This window comes from Mustela putorius, unplaced genomic scaffold (assembly GCF_011764305.1).
Source record: "Mustela putorius furo isolate JIRA1106 unplaced genomic scaffold, ASM1176430v1.1 tig00003836_pilon_pilon_pilon, whole genome shotgun sequence".
Lineage (NCBI taxonomy): Eukaryota > Metazoa > Chordata > Mammalia > Carnivora > Mustelidae > Mustela > Mustela putorius.
Genome location: NW_025421989.1, coordinates 5,435,206 through 5,455,874, shown reverse-complemented (window position 1 = coordinate 5,455,874; position 20,669 = coordinate 5,435,206). Strand labels below are relative to the sequence as shown.

At 47.0% G+C, this 20,669-nt stretch overlaps 1 protein-coding gene across 1 annotated transcript in view; it reads left to right on the top strand.

Annotated features, from left to right (window-relative positions):
* The window catches only part of ANOS1 (anosmin 1), a 176,289-nt gene that overhangs the window by 83,495 nt on the left and 72,125 nt on the right, over positions 1-20,669 (top strand). Inside the window, exon 3 of the mRNA XM_045089275.1 lies at positions 13,786-13,848. Within this exon, the coding sequence (XP_044945210.1) occupies positions 13,786-13,848 (63 nt within the window). The remainder of the gene's footprint in view (positions 1-13,785; positions 13,849-20,669) is intronic.

Below are 20,669 nucleotides of genomic sequence, written 5' to 3'. Positions count from 1 at the left end.
GCATGGTTCTGTTTTCTGCCTAGCACGGGTGCCCCGGGGAGCTCTGCCCGGCTCCAGCGGTGTGTCTCTCTGCTCTTCTTCCGAGGCGCTGACCTGCTGTGGTGGACGCTGTCCTTAAGTCTGTCCCTCTGCTGGACTTCAGGTCGGAGCTGACCGACTTCGATGGGCACGCGTCTTCCCCGTGCCTCTCAGAGCGCCGGGCACATACGTGTGTATGTGGGAGAGGGACGGAGGGAAGGAGCAGAGCAGGGGGAGGACATTACTTTCTTTTGTTTCCTCCAACGTGAGGGGGTCCTGGGCTTATGGACGAGCACTGCTGACCCAGCACACAGTCAGAGGAGCCGTATCCATGTTCTCTGCCTTTCTGATGGCGTCCGTGGTAGACGTCAGCGCAGGGCTGGCTCTTCGTCGCTGGTATTGGGCGGCGACAGTGAAGAAGACAAACCGCTCTAGGTCTGTCCGCAGGAAGGAACTGTCACGGGCGATGAGGCGCTTCGTAGGTGATTGGAAGTGTGTAGGGAAGGACGGGCTATGTGCCCAGGGTCCAGAGAGCACGGGTCCTGCTTGCATAGAGCGGACCGTGCTGCTTGCACGGAGGCTTCTCCAGAACATCAACCTCCGAGTCAAGAGTCCTCCCCCCAGGAAGCCTCTCTAGACATGCGACAAGCTGAGGAAGAAAAGTGACGATGACCGTAGAAACCTGACAGGGCAGAGGCAAGAAAATACCTTCTGCCTCCTAGTGCTGCTTGAGTATGCTAATTAGCACAGCCTCATGGATTCAGATTCTCAGTGGCAAGGTCATCTGGGAAATGCAGTTTTTAACTTCCTCTCCCCATAGAAAAGAGTAGTGGATGCTGAATGCATACCTTTGTGCTTTTCTAATGCTCACTTTGTCTTCCCCAATATGGTGGCTGCTAGCCACATGTGGCTGTCTACACTGATGTGAATTAAGATGACGTGTTTGGTTGCACTGGCCACATTTCAAGCACTTGGTAGCTTTATGTGGCCGATGGCTGCCTTTTTGGACTGTGTGCACACAGAGCATTTCCACCATTGCAGCATGTTGGATAGCACATGATTCGAGCGGCCTTCTTTTCCTAGACTTTTTGGCTCAGCAAATGCATGAGTGGGTAAAGGAGTCAAGAGAGTATGCACAGAGTTAATTAAACTGTCAAATTTGCGAAGTAAGCACAGAACAACAAAATGAGACCTCTGTGGTTGGATTCCCAACTCTGTGTTTCAGGTCAAGGGAGTTTTGCGGGAAAGTAGCATGAGAAACCTGGATGAGCATCGCACACAGTGTAGAGAAGGCCATTCGAGACCCGGTGCAAAATTTCCTGGAAAACTATGAAGCGTGAAACAGACGTCCGCTGTGACCCGTCCTTACCGAGTTTGCACTTGCTGCTAGTTTGGGTTCGCAAGTAGCTTTAATTGTCCTCTTACTCTAATGGCATCCCATTAGACCCAGGAAACTCAGTATCAGCCTTTTGGGGGTGAGGGCAAAACAAAAGTAAAGATCCCAAAGAGACGGTGCGCGTTCTGAGTTTGGGTGAAAGGTCACATAGGTTCTGTATAAATAGGGCTTCCCACCCATAACTGATACAAATAAACCCTCAGTGACAGTGTTTTCTTCTCAGCTTCTGCAAAGTTATGAACATTGGGACTCACTCATTAATTTCGAGCAGACCTACCGCATAACGCCGAGTTGAATGGGTTTGCTCAGGGATACGCTAATGTCTTGGAGGCGCTTTCATGTTGACAAAGCTGGGGTGATTTGATCTGGCAAGGGAGACAGGAAGCATGAAAGTCCTTCTGAGTTTCGGTCCCCTGGTCCTTTCAAGAGCGCACCATGGCTTCCTTGAGCTTGACATGTCAGACAGCCAAACCACACAGATAAGATATTAAGCCGTCAATGGTATAGACCGTTTCTATCTCAAAAGGATTAGTGTTGACACTCGTGCTAATCCACCCAGCAGAGAAGGACTTGCCTCGTTTTTAGGTTGTCTCTTAGAACCTACGACAGTCACTCACCTCTCCGACAAACAGATTTAATTTCTCGGAAATCATACGCTGACAAGCGTGTATCTACCTAAGCCATTCTTACATACTGCTGGTAGAAACCATCTAATTAACCCGCAGCCCATGGAAGCTATTGAAAAGTAGCTCTCGGAGATTTAACAAAGGAGCAAATAGAAAAATCCAATTCCTCCCGTGACATGCGCAACATTTCATGAGGCCAGTGGCCCAGGGAAGAAGGACACCAGGCCACCCAGCTTGGGAATACGATTGACATGGTTCTCCAGCACTACCAATTGTAGGAATTGAGTGTTGCTAGGAAAACGTGTAGAAAACATACATACGAAGATAAGCATCAATGCCAGACTTGCATAAGCTTTTAAACGTAGCATGAAGTGATGGAAATCCTAATCTCCATTCAACTCGAAGCATGTCACAGAGGAGTTCTTTAACCTGGGGGCTCCGTGGTGTCAAAAGCATGCTGTGCAGACTCCATTCTGGCTTTCACTCAGGAGATGGGGTCTGGCTGTTTAAGCCTGCGGGATGCCGTGACTGGTGATTCCAGGCCATGCAGAATCCGATCTAGCGAAAGCTTGAGATTCTGGGTACCCAAGAGGGTTCTCCGTAATTCAGCCTCCAAGATCCGACTCACAGCGGGGATCAGTTTCTTGAGTCACTGATTACTGGGGGTCAGTATTGGAGAAAGGTGAGCGGTTGATTGGATGGTCTGCCAAAGGACACAGATGCCGATGATGAAGGTATAATTTAAAAAATGTGGCCTGTGTGTGTGTTTATCCTTTCTGGGTTTGGAATGACACACAGAGATAATATTTTCTAGCTGTTGTTGAATTTTCAAGCACTCTGATTACATACAAATGCTTTACTTTTCCCAGCAGAGAGGCTGACTTGGCAGGTACATCTGCTTCTTCGATGAATACGTTTCCTACCGAGGGTCGGTCCTTAAGTGTCTCCAGGAAACTGTTCGCGTTTGGGCGTCAGGTTCTTCGCTTGAGGAAAGGGCACCCACCTCTCCTTACTTCCCTGCCTTGGCCAAGCACCAGCATCCGTTTTTCCCTCGTTGGACTTGTAATAAACATGACATCTACTGATTCTGGAATTTATGTGTGAATCTCGGCAGGAAGTGCAAATTCTGGTGAAAGCTAATAATTATTCAGGACGTGTCACGGAGTGGCCCACAACTGGGAAAGGAGTAGGTTTGACTCATTTCCTCTTTTCATCGTGAGGAATCTTTTGCTTTGATGTTGTAAGAAGGGTTTATTTAGGACAGAGGCGGGAGGGCCGCTTTCGAAGCGTGAACTTGCTTCCTGTGTTTTGGCGTTAGAAACCAAGACAAAGTGAGGACGACAGGGTTCATCGCACAGCCACCTAAGTGAATTCTCCAGGGTGAGTCTGCCACCCCTGTACCCCTTTACTGCAGGGTTCCCGAGGCTGTGGTGAAACCATCCTGTTGATGGTCCCTATTGGGTCTAAGTTTACGGAGCCCGGAGGCTGTCCCACAGTTCTGTGAGAGGATGTACCATCCAGTCTCCACAGGTCTCAGACCTGAAGCATTTGTCTGTGAATCTGTGCTCTTATCTCAAAAAGCTCGCTGAGAGCCGCTGTAGGATTTCCCATCCTCTTTTGCTCATAGATCTATGTCCCTTGTAGCTTTTTAATGATGCCAGATGAAGAAAATTTGTGATTTTGAGATTTGGGGTCATTTTAAATGGACTTTACATATTTTTAAAATTTTTTTCATTTCTTTTTTTAAAGATTTATTTATTGTAGAGAGAGAGGGGGTGAGCTCACGGGGAGGGGCAGAGGGAGAGAATCTTAAAGCAGACTCCCTACTGCTGGGCTCGATTTTGTGATTCATGAGATCATGACCTGAGCCAAAACCAAGAGTCAGACACTCAACAAGCTGAGCCACTCAGGTGCCCCTACTTTATATAGTTTAAATGTTTAACTTGATGATTAAAAATTCAGAGAAATTATGAGAAGAGTACAACGGACTTCCATATACCATACATCTGAATCCGGGTACGGCAAACTTCCTACGAAAGACGAGTAAATATTTTTTGGTTTCTTGGACATAAGGTGTGTCACAACTAGTGGGACAGAAACGGGCGTGGCTGTGTTCCGATAACTTTTCTTTACCAAAACCGCGGTGTGGGCCCAGTTCGGTCCCTGGTTTCTCGTCGCTGACCCCAATCTAGATTTACCGATTGTTAACCTTTGTGCGCATGCCTTATCTGCTTTATCACATTCTCTTTGTGCTTGTCCTTAGAGTTGTTATTTTGTTTCCAGCCATTGGAGAATGAGTTGCAGGCTTCGCGTCTCTTTTATCCCTAAATGCTCTAGCATGCATCTCCTACGTGACCACTGTGCAATGACCAAATTCAGGGAAATGAACACTGAGGTAACACCTTTACCCCAGGTAGAGTCTGCATTTAAAGGCTCGCCCTTGTGCCAGTCATGCCCTTTGTAACCTTGTTTAGTCTGAGTTGCTGCGTATCTCTAGTCCCCCTTGAGTTTGGAAGCATTCCTCATTCTTTCTTGGTCTTCCACAACATTGGTATTTTTTAAGATTAGAGGCTTGTTGCTCCGGGGAAGGCTTTGTCTGCTCTTTTCTTGTGGTTCAGGGCGGGTTCTGCCTTTTGGGCAGGGATCCTGCCTTGGGGATGTTGTTGCTTCTCCTGTTCCTGGAAGACGGGATTTGATCACGTAGTTCAAGTACTCTTTGTCTGGTTTCTGCACCATGAAGTTGTGACTTTCCCTTTGTAATTAATAGCTTTTTAATCTGAGAACTAACCGTGAGAATATTATTTGGAACTGCCACAGTATGCTAAAATTCCACAGCAGAAGATCAGGCGGAAAATCCGGATGCGAAGAAACGTGTGTGGTCTTCAGTGAAACAGAATTCCCGACTTCATGCTACGCGCAAGGACATGGTTTAGGTGAGGAAGAACGACCTCGAGAGAGTGGTTTTCTGGTAGCAACTACCTTGATGAATCTTGTTTTTCCACTTGACTTGTTTTCTCTTTGTTTCTAAACACCTTCACTGACATTAAAAGAGCTCCTAAAGTCAGAGTTCCCTGGATTGTGAGAAACAGTTGTGATAAAAGGGGGCCCGGATTTGTAGATAAACATCATGGTGGGAAAGGAATTACCCTTTGATCAGTTCAGAGAAAGTTGACTTGTGATATGAAGTGTCTAAGGCGTAATGTTGTTGTGCGGAGTTGGCACACCAACCCTCTGCGGTTTCGGGTCTGATGATTGTTCAACTGTACTTCCACAGGACGGCTGCCAAAAGATTTCATTATTTTGGCAAGAGACAGTGTACTTTTCGACACACAGGATTGTAACAATTTCTATACCAATTTAGAGCTGGAGGGAGTCCATGAATACTTCTAAAGGCAGTAGGGCGCACAATATATTTAGGAAATATTTTGAAAAAAATTCCACTTCCATCTAAAAACCAGATCTATGGTTTCCCAGAGAAATTGCTGCCATTAATTTAGAAAACAGAAATGGTCTTTGGAAACTTCTGTTGATGGCATTAATATTACCTGTATGAAATGTGAAGTTGGATTTTTTTTTTTTTTTTTTGGTGAGACCCAAAGCTTTTTCTTCATATCCAGCCAACGATAAAGACAAAAATTAAATATAAATCATTATTTGCTTTCTTATTATTCAACAGAAAATTTTTTTGTGAAAGCCTACCTTGTGTTCTATGAAATGTGCAGTGCCCTGGTCTCTGATTTTTTCCTTCTGATTCCATCTTCTGGACACACACAAGAATAAAGCCACCCCAACCAACCAAACACAGCTGTTGGGCAAAAAAAAAAAAAAAAAGGCAGTTTTAAAACAATTATTGCAACATGCTTGAGAGACGGGAATGACAAGAAATTCTATTGTCTTCTTTGGTTAAAAGAAAAAAAGTAGTTATCAGGGAAATAGGAAAGAATGAAAGCAAATTCTTTTTCTTGGTCCTTTAGAAAGGGAAGGGCACCACACTCACCACATTCACGGAGCACCTCCTTTTGTATAGGTATTTTAAAAGGTTGTCTTTATAAAATTTATTTCAAAATGATCCTCTGGCAAATATTATTCTTTTCTTTTATGTGGTAGAAACCTATGGTTCAGAGAGGTTAAGATACAGCTAGAATGGGGAAAAACCACTCAGCAGGTGGTGGATGAGGAATGGTCCTTCAGGCTGATCCACCTCCAAGGATCTGCGGTCGGTCTCTTGTCCTGAGGGAGTCCAGGAATCACCCCCTTCTGTGCCCTCAGCTGTCTTTCCCATCGACTCAACACCTCTCACGCTCAGCCACCAGAACTCCACCCAGAAGGGCACACGTGTCTGATCGTCTTCTCACTGTATGGGGAGACTCTCGCTGGAACAGTGGTGCTTCTCCTGACCATTGTTTTATATCTCCACATCCAAATTCTTACCTCCTCTAAGTTGAACAATGAAATTCTATGGCCTGTGCCCAATCATAGATGGAGCCATGGGTGGAAGTCCTGCTAACCAGCTGTTGACTCTATGAAAACGTTTTAGTTCCTGAGCCTAGAGGGTGTCGGGTTGGGCTAGACGGCATCACAGATTCCTTGCCTCTCTAAAATTCTGTGTTTCCGTGCTGTAGCCTGTGCAACATTCTCTGGGACCTCGATCTGTTGATTATTTCCTGTTTCTCCTCCATCTGCAGTCAGACCCCCTCCCCCCAACCCTTCCTTCTCTTCACCAGCATGGTCCAGCATTGGTGTCTCCCCGAGTTCCAGCATCCTGTGCACAAACACAAAAAGGGGGACCAAAACCGTTTTTGCTGAGCAAAGAGATCTCCTCACTGTTGCCATTCTAGCTCTTGAACATCCCAACTCTCCAAATCCTTCTATTTTCTGTCCTTTCTCATGTGTAGCCTGGACTTTTGCTTATCGACAAACACGGCTTATTTTTTTTTTTTTAAACCTTTCTAGATGGTATAGAACTTGGAGGCATTCTTTTTGTGTAGTTCAAGGATTTGGCAGACCTGTCACCTAGCATGACGCTGTGGTAATGGAATTCTGCAAATATATATAAAAGGAAGGAAGGAATGATGTGGAGAGGAAGAGCAGAGGTTATAAAGGCTCCTCGTTTCTGCAACTTTCTCCAGAACTCCGTGTCTGCCTTTCCAGTAGCTTGTTGGGCCTGCCTTCATGTACGACCACCGGAAGCTTCAAACTCGTCACGTTAGAGTCTCCGTTGCACAGCCTGCCCGACGTTAGTTTCTCCCCAACCCTCCGTCTTAGGGACCCCATGGGTTCCTGTCAGATCGAGCTTGGAAATTTCGGTGTGCTTTCTTTTTCTCATTTCCCCCTCCTTCCCGTCCTTGATAGGAGCTGTGTCCGGCATCGGATCCCGCAGGACCTGTAAGACTGTCCCCTGGACCCCGACTTCATGGGCCAGTGTCACATACAGACCAGACTGGAAGTCCCCATGACTCCCTCCTAAGATTCGATTAACTTTCTAGAGCAGCTCGCAGAACCCAGGGAAACACTCAGCATTAACCGGTGTATTAAAAGATATGGCACAGAACACGAATCAGCAGGCAGGTGAAGAGATTCGGAAGGCAGGATCCCCAACAAAGGAGCTTCTGTCCTCTTGGAGCTTGGGGCCCAGCTCTGTGGCACATGGAAGTGTTCTGGTTGCCCAAGCGTGAAAAATGTCTGGAAGGGATCAGAAGACCAGTCCCCTTGTGGGTTTTGCTTTCCAGGATACTTTCATATATGTATAAAGCAATCTGTGTTAAGTTATATACTTCACATATGTATAGTGTATATAACAACGTAGATTGCTTCATTAATATACCAGAACACTATATATACACTATGTATATAATGTATATAAAGTATGCATATAAAGTACTGTGTGTATACATAGTGTACTTATATATTACAACATAATTTGGACAAGTGTGTGTGTATAGTACATATATAGTAATGTACATATATTAATAAATTCATCTCTACACCCCACATGGCGCTTGAACTCAAAGATCCCAAGATCGGGAATTGGGGGTACTTCCAACTGAGCCAGCCCGGTGCTCTGGTCCCGGTGCATTTTTATGAAAACTGTACGACCTCGCGAGGATTGACTATTAGCTGATTCAGTCTCCAGCCCGTCTCCCCTCCCCTCAAGTCAGGGGGTGGGGTTGTGAGTTCACATCATTAGTCCTCCTGTCAACCAGCCTGTGCCCTTTGGTGAGGGTAGGGGCGAGCCCTAAAGTCACGTTTCTTGGTAGCAAGACACCCCATGTCACCTTCACGGCTCTGAAACATTTTCAGGAGCAGTGGATGTGAAGATTACTAAGTGTGTTAGAGAAATACATTTTGGTTATTTAAATGACCAAATATATGTAGTTTTTACAAATCATTCTATTGCAGCAACACTCAGGCTGTTCTAGGACCGTCAGTGGCTCGTCCCTGAATCCCGAGGGCCGTGTTTCTAGCCTCGGCCCCCTGCGTCTGCTCTCAGCTGTCCTGCACCATATCACCCCACATACCTCATCCAGGCCCCAGATCGGCTAAAGCTGGTCCAGTCCCCCTTCTCCTAAGTTAACTCACGAGTTCTCAGTTCTGTGCAGGCTTTTCCTGTTGTCCTGTATGGAAACGTGCATCACTACCGCAGGCTCTTGTGACATCTTCTTCTCTCGGTTGTCTGACGCCTCACCACCTTGCACTTATGCCCGTGCTTTCTCCCGTGCACATTATAGATTGCTTTAAGGCAGAATGACTGCCCGTTCCCGCCACCTTGGAGACTAGATAAATACATCGCACGTAAGAGCTACTCATCTTTATTTGTTGATTTATCAGTTGTTAATTGGAACAAGTTGGAATGTGCAGAATGTTGGGTGCTTTGCTTTAATGGCTTCTATTTATTTAATGTAATGTAATTATGGGTTCTGTTTCCCAATTATTGGATGTGTGTGAAAATTTGAATTTTTAAGGAAACTCTTATGCTTCAGAATTTATGGTAATTGGTGTTTAGGTAATAGAATTTCCTTTGCTGGTAATGCGATATAAGGCAGTATACTTTCCTTTTATGGAAGTGTGTGGTTCAGTGTAAGATATGGACGCTTGTGCTCATTGTCCAGACGGTGGTTCACCAAAGCGATATCTACAGTTTCACTCTTTGTCAGTAGTTTGGCTCTGAACGGTTGCATCCCTTTGTCTGTGAGATGAAATAGTCAGTCCTGTTGGTTATGATTTCATAAGTACCTTGGAATCTGGAACACCTACCTAGGGCATTTTGGAGCTGAATCCTTTCCGAGATCATAACGATTCAGGAATCTCAGAGATTAGCAAAGTACTTTTCAGTTTCCAAATGCCTTTCACATGTATCACCGCATTAAGGCTTTGCAGCACGTGGCAGAAACAGAGCAACGTTCTGTATTGGGAAGAACATTCTTTTGTGTGTGCCAGAGCATGGGTCCAACTTCCAGTTCCTGAAGTCTCGACCATAGTCCCTTGCTTTGTTCAGTCAACCTCTGTACTCTGACATTTCCTCCCTCTTAAATGTGAGAATGATGGTAGCCAACTTTACAGACCTCTGTCGATCTGGTTTTATGGGGCTCCACTGAATAAATAATTTTCAGAGTGCTCTATTAAGCCATACAAGTTCTGGTACTGTTTGAAAAATTCAACTTTTCACGAGTTAATATGAACGACTGTTTTCTCGTATTTGAGTTAGCAAATGGAGGCTGAGTAATTATGTGATTTTCACACAGTCGTGGGTTAGACGCATGGCAGAGATGGGGTTCACACCCAGGCGTGCTGTGTCTCCATTCTGCACCGGCTGCGTGGCCACAGCCCATGGGATGGTCCCGAGAATCTGGCCTGTCGTTGGCCTGCTTAGCATGCCTCCTGCTAAAATAGTAAAGTCAGTTACTTTTTTTGGTGGGTTTCTCTCTCTCTGTCTCTCTCTCTCTTTTTTTTTTTTCTTTTTTGTAATTTGATCAGAGCACTTACAGCTGTGATATGTAGTAAATTCCAAAACAGTTGTCTCCATGTAGTATTTTTCTTATGGAAATGAGATTTGCATCTGCCCTCTTTGGACAAAATCCTTCCCCCTTTTTTTAATCTGGAAAAACAAGATGCTCTTTCTTTTTGCTTGAAGGATGAGAGACATGGTTGGGCTTTTTTACCTGCCCGGCTTTTACTGCAATCATTTTACCTGGCTATGGATCCTGCAAAGATTTACTCGTATTTCCATATCCAGGCTTTTCCTGTCAGATAGTTTTCACAGAGGGATTATTAAAAGAAAATATTGGCTGTCATTCATAACGTTTTGTGATATATCTTCAGACACAGATGATGACTGGTTATTGGAAAGGCGGCAGGCGTGCCAGTGAAGTAGAACCTGAAGTAGACGGCGTCTCCTGACGCTGGCCTTGGCAGAGAGCGGTGCTAGGTTAACAAGAAGACAAGTGTGTCGTGCCTTGCTTCCGTTAGCGTCTCACAAGTGTGTCTGTTTTTGTAAGTGGTGTTTGTTTTATATAAAGTATTTGATCCCCAGCCTGGCAGGAGTAGGGTCACATAGAATTGTGGAGCTCTCCCAGGACCGATGCTCTTTAATGCCCCGATGTCTTGGGTTGTGACAAGGCTGCTGAGCATGTGTGCAGTTGGCCTGTGTCACAACCTACATTCTCAGCGACGATCCAAAGCAATGTGAACTTTGCTGAGACACCGTCAGCCACATCGCACTGAGCGGTTTCATATGGAATGAATGCTTGTTGGATGATTCCTGAACAAAATGATAAGGACTTCAGGCGTCAGTAGCTGAGCTTGTGTCCATGAAAAATCCCCCGGTGTTATGGAGGGGGCCTCCCTCATCGTAGGAGGTGTCTCCAAAGGAACAAAATCTCCAAGTATTCTGAGGAGTGCCAGTAATTCACTTTAAATGGTCTCGAGAAGGAATGTGGTCTAGATAGACTTATTAAGTGACCATTAGACTTTTTTGGCTCAGAGCCAAAGTCTTAAAACAAACACAGAGAAGTCTGAGGATAAGGAATCAGACATACCTTTCGACCTTTAGGAAACAAAACTAACTCTTGAAGGAATTCATAAAATATGTGAGGGAGAATGTTTGGGTTTTTTTTTTTTTTAAAGATTTTATTTATTTGAGATACAGAGCACTCACACACGCGTGCCTGTGTGCATACAGGAACAGGTGGGGGGGGGCGTAGAGAGAGGGAGAAGCTGTCTCCCCGCTGAGCAGGGAGCGCCTGCAGAGCTCCATACCAGGACCCCGAAACCATGACCTGAGCTGAAGGCAGATGCTTAACTGACAGCCACTCAGGGACACCGAGAGACAAGTTTTCAAAGTGACTTCATTGCTCTTAAAAAGATGGTGTTCTTTTACAATTGTTATATTACAAAAAACTGTGCATTTGTTTTAACATGCTTGGGAGAGGTGCACACTGGCAAGTTTGGGAGAAGCCTGTGTAGCTCTTGGAAAAGTATCATGGAAAAGCTCAACTTTTTAAAAATTAAAATAACTAAAAAATGAGTTGTTCATATGCAACATTAAAGCATATAAAATGTAAAATATTCTTACAAGAAATAGATCAGGTCTTACTTAGTGAGACATAAAACAAAGGAACAATATTGACTCTCTTTGTTTGATTTGGAGAGGGAGAGAGAGGGTCTTAAGCAGGCTCCGTATTTAGTGTGGAGCCTGAGTTGACTTCACAACCTGGGACCATGATCTGACCTGACAGTCACTCAAGGAGCTGAGCCACCCAGGTGGCCCTATGGACCCCCCCCCCCCCATCAAATCTTGTAGCACTTCTTCCTGCTCCCCTAGCTTTACTGAGATATAATTCGCAACCTTGTTTCACTTAAGTTGTACCTTGATACAAGTATATGTTGGGAAATGTTTACTGCAATCAGGAGGTTCTTTTCAAAGTTTAGCAAGCATCAGAGTTTCTTGGAGAACTTGCTAACAGAGACTCCTGGGTCCCGATCCCAGAGATTCTGACTCTAGGGCTGGGGGCAGGCCATGAGCTTGCATTTCTGATCACCTGCTGGGAAAGATTCATACTGTTTGTCATCGATCGCACCGTGAGCAGCGCTGCTGTGACAGGCAGCTGACGCGTGGACAGCAGAGCGCCTTAGACCTTAAACTCTATTTTAAAACACAGGGGGAGTTGGCTACCAAGTGGAGTAAAAAAATAATGGAAAAAAAAAACTTATTTATAGATCCCGAATTCTAGGGTATACTTATCTGGAATTTAACTGAGAACGTTGATCCTAATTGGAAAATTTATCAAGAATGAAATAAAAATCATATAGATCAAATAATAATGGCCTGATGGGAGCCAGCAGTAAGCTAGTGTTTAGAGAACTGACATTTAACTGTATGGGAATATTCATTTTTACTCATTAAAATATAAAATTGAGAATCAAATCTCTATTCATATTAATGTAACATTTTAATTTCAACCATGAGGACTGGCTGTGATCTCTTATTTATTACTACATGTTGTTTATAGTATATATGGTACTATATATTACATAAGCTTACTGTATTTTATGTAGTATATATAGTATATGCAGAATATGTAATGCTGTGGTGTACATATATATGTGTATATACAGAGTTCCATGGTGTAGGTAGTACAGTATATGTAACGTATACAGTATGTATATAGTATAGATAGGGTATGTAATCATTATATTTTATACATTATACAAGTACTATATAGAGTAATAAATTATATAAACAGGTACACATACTAGTACTATAGATCCTACTATATATAGCTGAAAAGTATATATATGTGTATATATACTTTTTTCAACAATACTCTTTGTTATTACATATATAATGCATATACATTTAATATAGATAACATACTATTATGTATACTATACATTATTATTAACTATTATTATGATTGTTAATGAATAATGGAGCCTAGTTATTGACTTTGATTTGTTACTGTATGGGATAATAACATTTTAAACACATATTCAGACTTTACTCTCTGTTCTGAAACTCATGTCAGAGAGTTTATTCTGTATATTTCGGTAGATTTAATATATTCTATATTTATTTGGTACATTTTTACGTTATGATGCATTCAATGTATTCTAGTAGAGTAATTAAACTGGGTGTGTATTAATGCTGTGAGACCCACTGAGCTAAAGATTAGTTAACAGTGATGATGGATATGGATATTTAATATGAATTAACTTCACCCAATTCCCTGCAGACTTTATAGAGAACACTCCGTTGCCAATTGTAAAGCACGTCCATGTTAAAGTTTCTGAAAAAACAAAATTCGTCTGTGACAACCACCTTTAGAAAGCATTTTTTTTAAAGATTTTATTTTGAAGTCCTCTCTGCACCCGACGTGGGGCTCGAACTCTCAGCCCCGAGATGGAGAGCTGTGCCCCACTCACCCAGCAGCCGGGCGCCCCTAGGAAACATTTCTTACCGAATGCAGAGACTCTCATTCGCGCGGTTCTGCCTGGTGGTGTGTCCGAGGGTGAACGCCGTGTCCCGCGTCCCCTGCAGGCTCTTGCAGTCGCGTGGACACAGACGTGTGTTGTGTTGTGTCGTGAGGCTCTCACTCAGGTGCTCATCCCGCCCCACGCCGGGGATGCCCCGAGCAGCGGCCCTGCCCAAGGCCGCAGCAGAAGCGGGCAGGGCAGGGGCAGGGGGGCAGGTGCTTCTCCCTGGGCTGTGTCTCACCCGTGCTTTCTGTCCGTCTGCTTTTCCCCCAGTGCCTGGAGCCGTGCAGGGAGTCGTGGGACCCGCGGAAGCAGCAGTGCCAGAGCTTCTGTGAGGTAAGGGGACCCCCCGCGTGGCCCGAGGTCCCCCGGCCACCCGACAGCGTGCCACCCGGGCCAGTGGCACCGAGGGCCGCCGCCTTCTGCCGCGGGCCGGACCTCCGTGGACTGCAGGGGGGTGGCCGTGCGGGTCTTGAGACGCCACTCATGGGAAGAGGAGGAACGTCGTTGCGCTGCCTTAAAGCCGAGCCCCCCAGCGCTTCTGTCACTGGAAGCAACTTTAGGACATAAGCATAGAGACGGGGACCGTCTTCGAGGTAGAAACTGTGCCTGTCCCCCTTCTCTCCGTCCTGGCTGTCGTCCGAGTCCCTGTCAGCGTGGTGTTGATGCTCTCGTGCTGTCTGCGAGGAGCGGGTTCTCAGCCTTGTCGGCTCACCGTCCCCACCGCGGGCCCATGTGCTGGGTGGGAGGCTCTACGCGGGGGGCGTTTGTAGGCCCAGAATAGAGGGGGTGACTGTCCTGCACACCGGCCGCCTGGACCCCTGTGCTGCCGCAGAGGGCGGAAGCCGCTGCGGGACCCGTTTCCTCCAGGGCAAGTCGGGGGTCCGCCGGGACTAGCCAGGAGGATATGGGCTGGCCCGTCGCTGCCCACCGGCCATGCAGAGGAGGGAGAGCAGGACCGTCCCCTCCGGACCTGTGGAGAGCAGCGGTGGGAGAGCCCCTCCAGACACCAGGGCGGCTGTGTCCAGGCCTGGGAGAGCGGAGGGGAAGGCCTGTGGCACGGCCCGGAGTGCTGGGCGGGACGCCTCTGAAGGGACCAGGAGGCCGGCGGGAGCCCTGCCAAGTCCCCTGCGCACAGCCCGCGGGAGCCCGCCTCTCCCCGGCACGAGGAGCTCCTGCGGCCCCGCAGCCTGTGTTTAACCCGGAGGGTGCGCAGGGCCTCGCCCGAGTGTCCGAATGCAGAGCCGGGGTGACAGGAGCTGCATCCGTGTGTAGGACGCAGGTACCCGCGGGCCGGACATCGCTCACGGTCCCCACACGCGGGGAAGAGCAAAGCATGTGGCGCGTGGGCGACAGTGCCGTGGGGATACGTGGAGGCCTGGGCTGGGGGAGCCCGTCGCATCCGCCGGCCGCACCCTAGGCAGACGGACCCAGCCTGAAATGGCAGCGCCGGCCACACCCCTTCCCTGCGTCCCAGCGCGCTGGGACTCGACGTCCCTCGGACAGCGGCGGGGGTGCATGGCATGCCTGGGTTCTTGAAGCGAAGTGTTCGGCGCGGCTGCAGAGCTGAGTGCGGTGTGGGGGGCTTCTCAGGATGCAGGTTCGGTGCGGGATTGTCCTAGTCTCGCTTTTACTCGGCTCTGCAGGTTCTGCTCAGCACGTGGTGGCGGGCGCTGGCAGGTGGTGCTCTGCGCGCGCTTGGTGATGAGTCCGTGCTGCTGGGAGCGCGTCGGACCTGAGGGCTGCGGGTGCTGCAGTCCTTGCGAGCATTTCCTAGTGGCGAACACTGGATGCCCCCAGGGATACCAAAGACTGGCCGAGAGTCCTAGTTCTTTACCCAGTTGCTCTGCAAGGACACTCACTGCTGGGCTCAGGGTTGGGTGTGAACTCCCAGAGGGGAAGAACCTTCCTGTGGCTTTGTCTCCAGCCCTTCTGGGTGCTGGGGGTGGGGCACTGGCCTCGGTCATGGTTTCCGTCTTCCCTCAAGGGACCTGACGTATCATCCATCCCTTCTCGCCAGAACAGTTTGGCTTCTTCAGGGATTCCGTCCGGACTTTTCCAGGAAACATATACTGATCCCGCCTTCAATTTCATGTGTCTTTATATTAGTTATCTCTGGCTGCCTAACACATGATCCCAAGCTTTGGGGCTTAAAACAACACAAGTTCCTCCCTCCCTTCCTCCCCCCCCCCACTTTCTTTATTTTATGTCGCCATAAAATACATCATCAGTTTCTGTTGCAGTGTTCCAAGATTCACTGTCTATGCAGCACACCCAGTGCTCCATGCATTCCGTGCCCTCCTCAGTACCCACCACCAGGCCCTCCCATGCCCCCATCCCCGTCCCCTCCAAAACCCTCAGTTCCTCAGAGTCCACAGTCTCCCATGGTTCACCTCCCCTTCCAATTTACCCCAACTCCCTTCTCCCCTCCATCTCCCCATGTCCTCCATGCTTTTTGTTATGCTCCACAAATCAGTCAAACCATATGATCATTGACTCTCTCTGCTTGACTTATTTCACTCAGCATGATCTCCTCCAGTCCCGTCCATGTTGCTACAAAAGTTGGGGATTCATCCTTTCTGATGGAGGCATAATACTCCATAGTGTATGTGGACCACATCTTCCTGATCCATTCGTCCGTTGAAGGGCATCTTGGTTCTTTCCACAGTTTGGCGACCGTGGCCATTGCTGCTATAAATATTGGGGTACAGATGGCCCTTCTTTTCATGACATCTGTATCTTTGGGGGTAAATACCCAGGAATGCAATTGCAGGGTTATAGGGTAGCTCTATTTTTAATTTCTTGAGAAACCTCTGCGCTGTTTTCCTCAGTGGCTGCACCAGTGTGCATTCCCACCAACAGTGGAAGAGGGTTCCCCTTTCTCCACATCCGCTTCAACACACATTGTTTCCTGTCTTGCTAATGTTGGCCATTCTAACTGGTGTAAGTTGGTATCTCAGTGTGATTATGATTTGAATCTCCCTGATGGCCAGTGATGATGAACATTTTTTCACATGTATGTTAAGCATCTGTAGGTCTTCATTGGAGAAGTGTCTGTTCGTGTCTTCTGCCCACTATTTGATGTGATTATCTGTTTTTTGAATGTTGAGTTTGAGGAGTTCTTTATAAATCTTGATGTCAGCCCTTGTCTGTACTGTCATGTGCGAATATCTTCTCCCATTCCACGGACAAGATGTTTCTTACCTCACAGTTTCTGTGCAATGGGAGTTTGGACATGACTTAAAGGTGATCTTTGTGTCAGGGTCCCATGATGGCGTCATCAGGGTGTCTGCCGGGCTAGCTTTCTTGTCTGCGGGCTCAGCTGCTTCTGCTCATGATCGGTCTCCAGCCTAATGGCGGTCGCTGGCAGAATGCAGCCCTTACGATTGTGGGAATGAGGTCCCATTCCCTCGGTGGCTGTTGGCTGGAGGCCACTCTCACATCTGAAGGTTGCCTGCAGTTCCTTACCACATACCCTCCCCGCCAGGCCGGTCTCAACATAGCTAGTTACTTTTTCAAGGCCAGCAAGAGCTCTCGACCCGTAGTCTGCTGAGACCAACCTTTCCATAATACAACAGTCTCCGGAGGGACCTCTCTTCCCCTTTGCCAGATTCTACTGGTTGGAAGCAAGTCACTACGGCCACCAACACACACGCACACACACGCATGCACACACACACACACCAGACACACGCCAAGGGAGGTGAAGACACCAGGGGCGGTTGTGACTCAGTGGCGCTCGCTCTGAGCTGTGTTTGCTACAAAGAGCCAATAAAAAGCGGTGGTTCATACCCCGTGCGGCATTGACCAGAGCCAGAGTCGTCAGAAATAGAGCAGAACCGGTGTATCGGTGCAGGTGTTATGTGTTCTGTAACTTGCCCTCCTGGTCCTATCTTGCATTCTGTGCTCTACGCACGCCGTCTATCCGTGTGAATGAAAATAAGCTGTCGTAGGATCTGGAGGAACAAGGTGGACCACGGGGTTGGCTGCATAAACACATGGTCCCTTAAGATCCGTAATGCTGGGCAGATGATGTGACATCTGAAGGACGGTGTCATGAAGGTCATCCGAAACCTCTCTCGCTAGCAGTGTCAAATGTGACAGCGCACTCCCGTGATAGCTCTTCTCTCTGAAACAGCTGTGAGGGCTGCGGAACCCAATGCAGTTGATAGAAATGGGACTCATGGACCCATGGTGACTCCTGCTCCGGCAGGAGAGGTGAGCTGGACCGGAGAGCTGGGACAAGTCAAGGCCGGTTCACGGACTTCAGCCCGCTGGTCCCACCACTCGAGCTCCTGTTCCCCGTCAGTTCCTCTCGGCCGCCTTCATCTCCATGTCTTGTTTCCTTCCGTGTTGCATTCACGTCTGCATCCCACGTTGACGGAGACCGAGTCCTGCAGGACCGATCCCCGTTTCAGCGTTTGGAGGCTGATCGTTCCGAGGCAGCCCTAAGACAATCCCGTCTGCCTCTCGCTTCCCCCGTCACAGCTCGCGTGCCTACAAGATCCCTGTTTTCACGAACCTGCCACGCTTTCCCTTCGTAAACGTTTACACCCAGAAGGACTCTACAGGTCATTCCTCTCCCAGTGGAACAGCTGAACCGTTGGGTTGGACCAGTGTGTTGATTTGCAAGACACTCTGAGCTTTATTTGTCTTTGAAGGCACAGTTTGCCTCCCGTTCTTACAAGTGAAGGTGTGTAGGAACTCGGCCTCGCCGGCTCACGGGGCTTCTGTCGCAGGCCGCGTCGGGGCCTCACGGCAGCAGAGCTGAGGACCTGTGATGGGTCCGGAGGTGCACGAGGCTGAGGCTGCTTACCGCGGTGCCTGCGGAGTTTTTGACCTCCTGCCCTACGCAATGAAGCGGTCCTAATCCTGCCAGGACCCTGCCGGACCCTTCAGAACGTTGTTGCTTCCTGACCTGTACGCCCAGCACCTGTTTCTAAACAAAGCTCCATTGTTCTTGCTATTTTAGTCATGAAATCAGTTTCCCTCCGTAGGAGAGGTCTTTGGAGGCGTGGTCACGATCACTCACCTAGAGTGGGTCTGTGGCTGCTGCACACACTGATCTCCTGGACTTCATGTCTGATCCTTTCTACAGTTCAAGCTGCTGCTGGAGTTAAGGATGTTATCCCTTAGATGAAAAAGTTGACTGTGTCAGAGTCGGAATCGTGCAGGATGCCTTCTTCGGATCACATGGGAGAATTTTCCCCATGTTGGGTTTTGGAGGAGGGTCGGTCATGCTTTACTGTTTCAGTTTAGTCATTAAACATGATCTCCATCTCACTATTTTTTTTTTAAAGATTTAAAAATCATCATCAACCATTTTTCTTCCTGATCATAAAATGCACATTTCTTCACCTTTAAATGTTCCCTTCTTATAACTGCAGGCATCTAACTTATCAAGGACACTACTCTTTTCCTTTCTTGATGATATAAAATCAAATTTTGTCTTAAAATTGCCTTTGTCTGAGTTTTAAGGGAATTTTGTTGTTATTTTGTTTTTTCCCTTTTCAAAATGTTTTCCAAGCTTCTTATATTGGATTTTCACAATGATTCTTATAAGAAGTTAAGCCTGAGTTTTACTGGGTGAACTTACGGGACAACAGGACTGACATACAAGGGGGAAATGGTGTTATCTGCCCAAGATCCCATGTTTAACGGCTTCTTCCAGAAGATCTGGAATCTAGGTGTGCCCCTCCTAAGTCTGCTCTGTGTCCCAGGACAGAGTGGAGGGGGAAGCCATACTACCCACCCCCCCACGGGAAATGAATCTGAGCCTGTGTCTAATGTAATGTTGTTGGCCAGCCCTCTGGGCTTAAACACCCTTGAAGTACAAGAGAGGTTTGGTTTTGCAAAATTCTGGTTAATTAAGGGCACTTCAAGGAACTGAAGGAACAATAAGGCTCCTTAGGACTTTGGATGTCCAGGGCCATAGATAATTCCAGTCCTCCTGACAGCACACGTCAGAAACTAAAGCTGTTGGGGTTTACCACGCTCCTGCGGGGGCTTTCTTACACTCAAAACTTGTTATCCTTCCAGTGCTCCAGAACCCAGCGCACGCAGTAAATGCCTCCCTTCAGGAATGGAAGCTGCACCTTCTGGTGTCTGGGACAGCAGTCAAAGGGTTAAACGTATGGCAAGAAGTTGAGTGCCGAACAAGAAAACAGTGTCATATGCCCAGGAGGGCATGTCGGCGAGGGGGTGGTAGACACAAGACTCAGCACAGGTGTGTTAGGGTGTCAGTTAGGAATTTGCGGAAGGTTTCTTCTGAAACCTCCACGTTCCGTGCTGAAATCCCGTGCGTGGCCAGGAGTGGTCGTAAGATGGGGTGCAGGTACAGGGCACCTGCACAGAGCTCATTTTCAAAAAACGGTGGCTTTTACTATTATACATAGGAAACCTTTATTTTTTAGAAATGATAAGCCTTTACCTTTTACATTTTTGTAACACATCAAAGTGTTCCTTGTATTTCTGGATTGTGATCTTTGGGTGGTGGTGGTGGAATGTGCAGACTCTGTCCTGGTTTCCCCCTCAATTTAGCAGATAGTGGGAGTCATGGAATGAAACACTCCAAGGGATGCTTATGAAGTTTTATAATTATTGTGAGATTTCCTTTACCTGCATCTTGGAAAGGAAGTTATCCTCATTATGTCAAATTTTATAGCCCTGCAGAATGACAAAATCAAGCCTACTGAGTGACTTCTTAACGTTGTTCGGTAATTTATTGGCTAGACAGGACATGTTCTCCATGGAATGGAGGCTTTTTCCCCCTCACTTTTTGAAATAGGGAGACTCCATTTTCATTAAATTTTTATATGACCTCAGGGGAATATAGAATCATAGGAGATTCAACTAGAGGACACTTGATGAGTTTTGCAAGTTGATTAAAAAAAAAAAAAAAAACAACCCTGAAGATTGGAGATTATTCTGAATGATTTGAAGACCTATCTGGATGGAAAAGAGGGACAGAGCAGGTAGAAAGACTTAAGGGAATGGGCTGGAAATCGTAAGAGCATCGAATTTAAGTAAAATGAAAATAAGCAAATAAATAAAATAAGTAAAATAAAAATCTCATGAAAGATGCTTGTACAACACTTAACCAGTGTCTGAACATGGGAAACATGGAGTGAATATTAGCCATTTTTACTCTGAAGGGA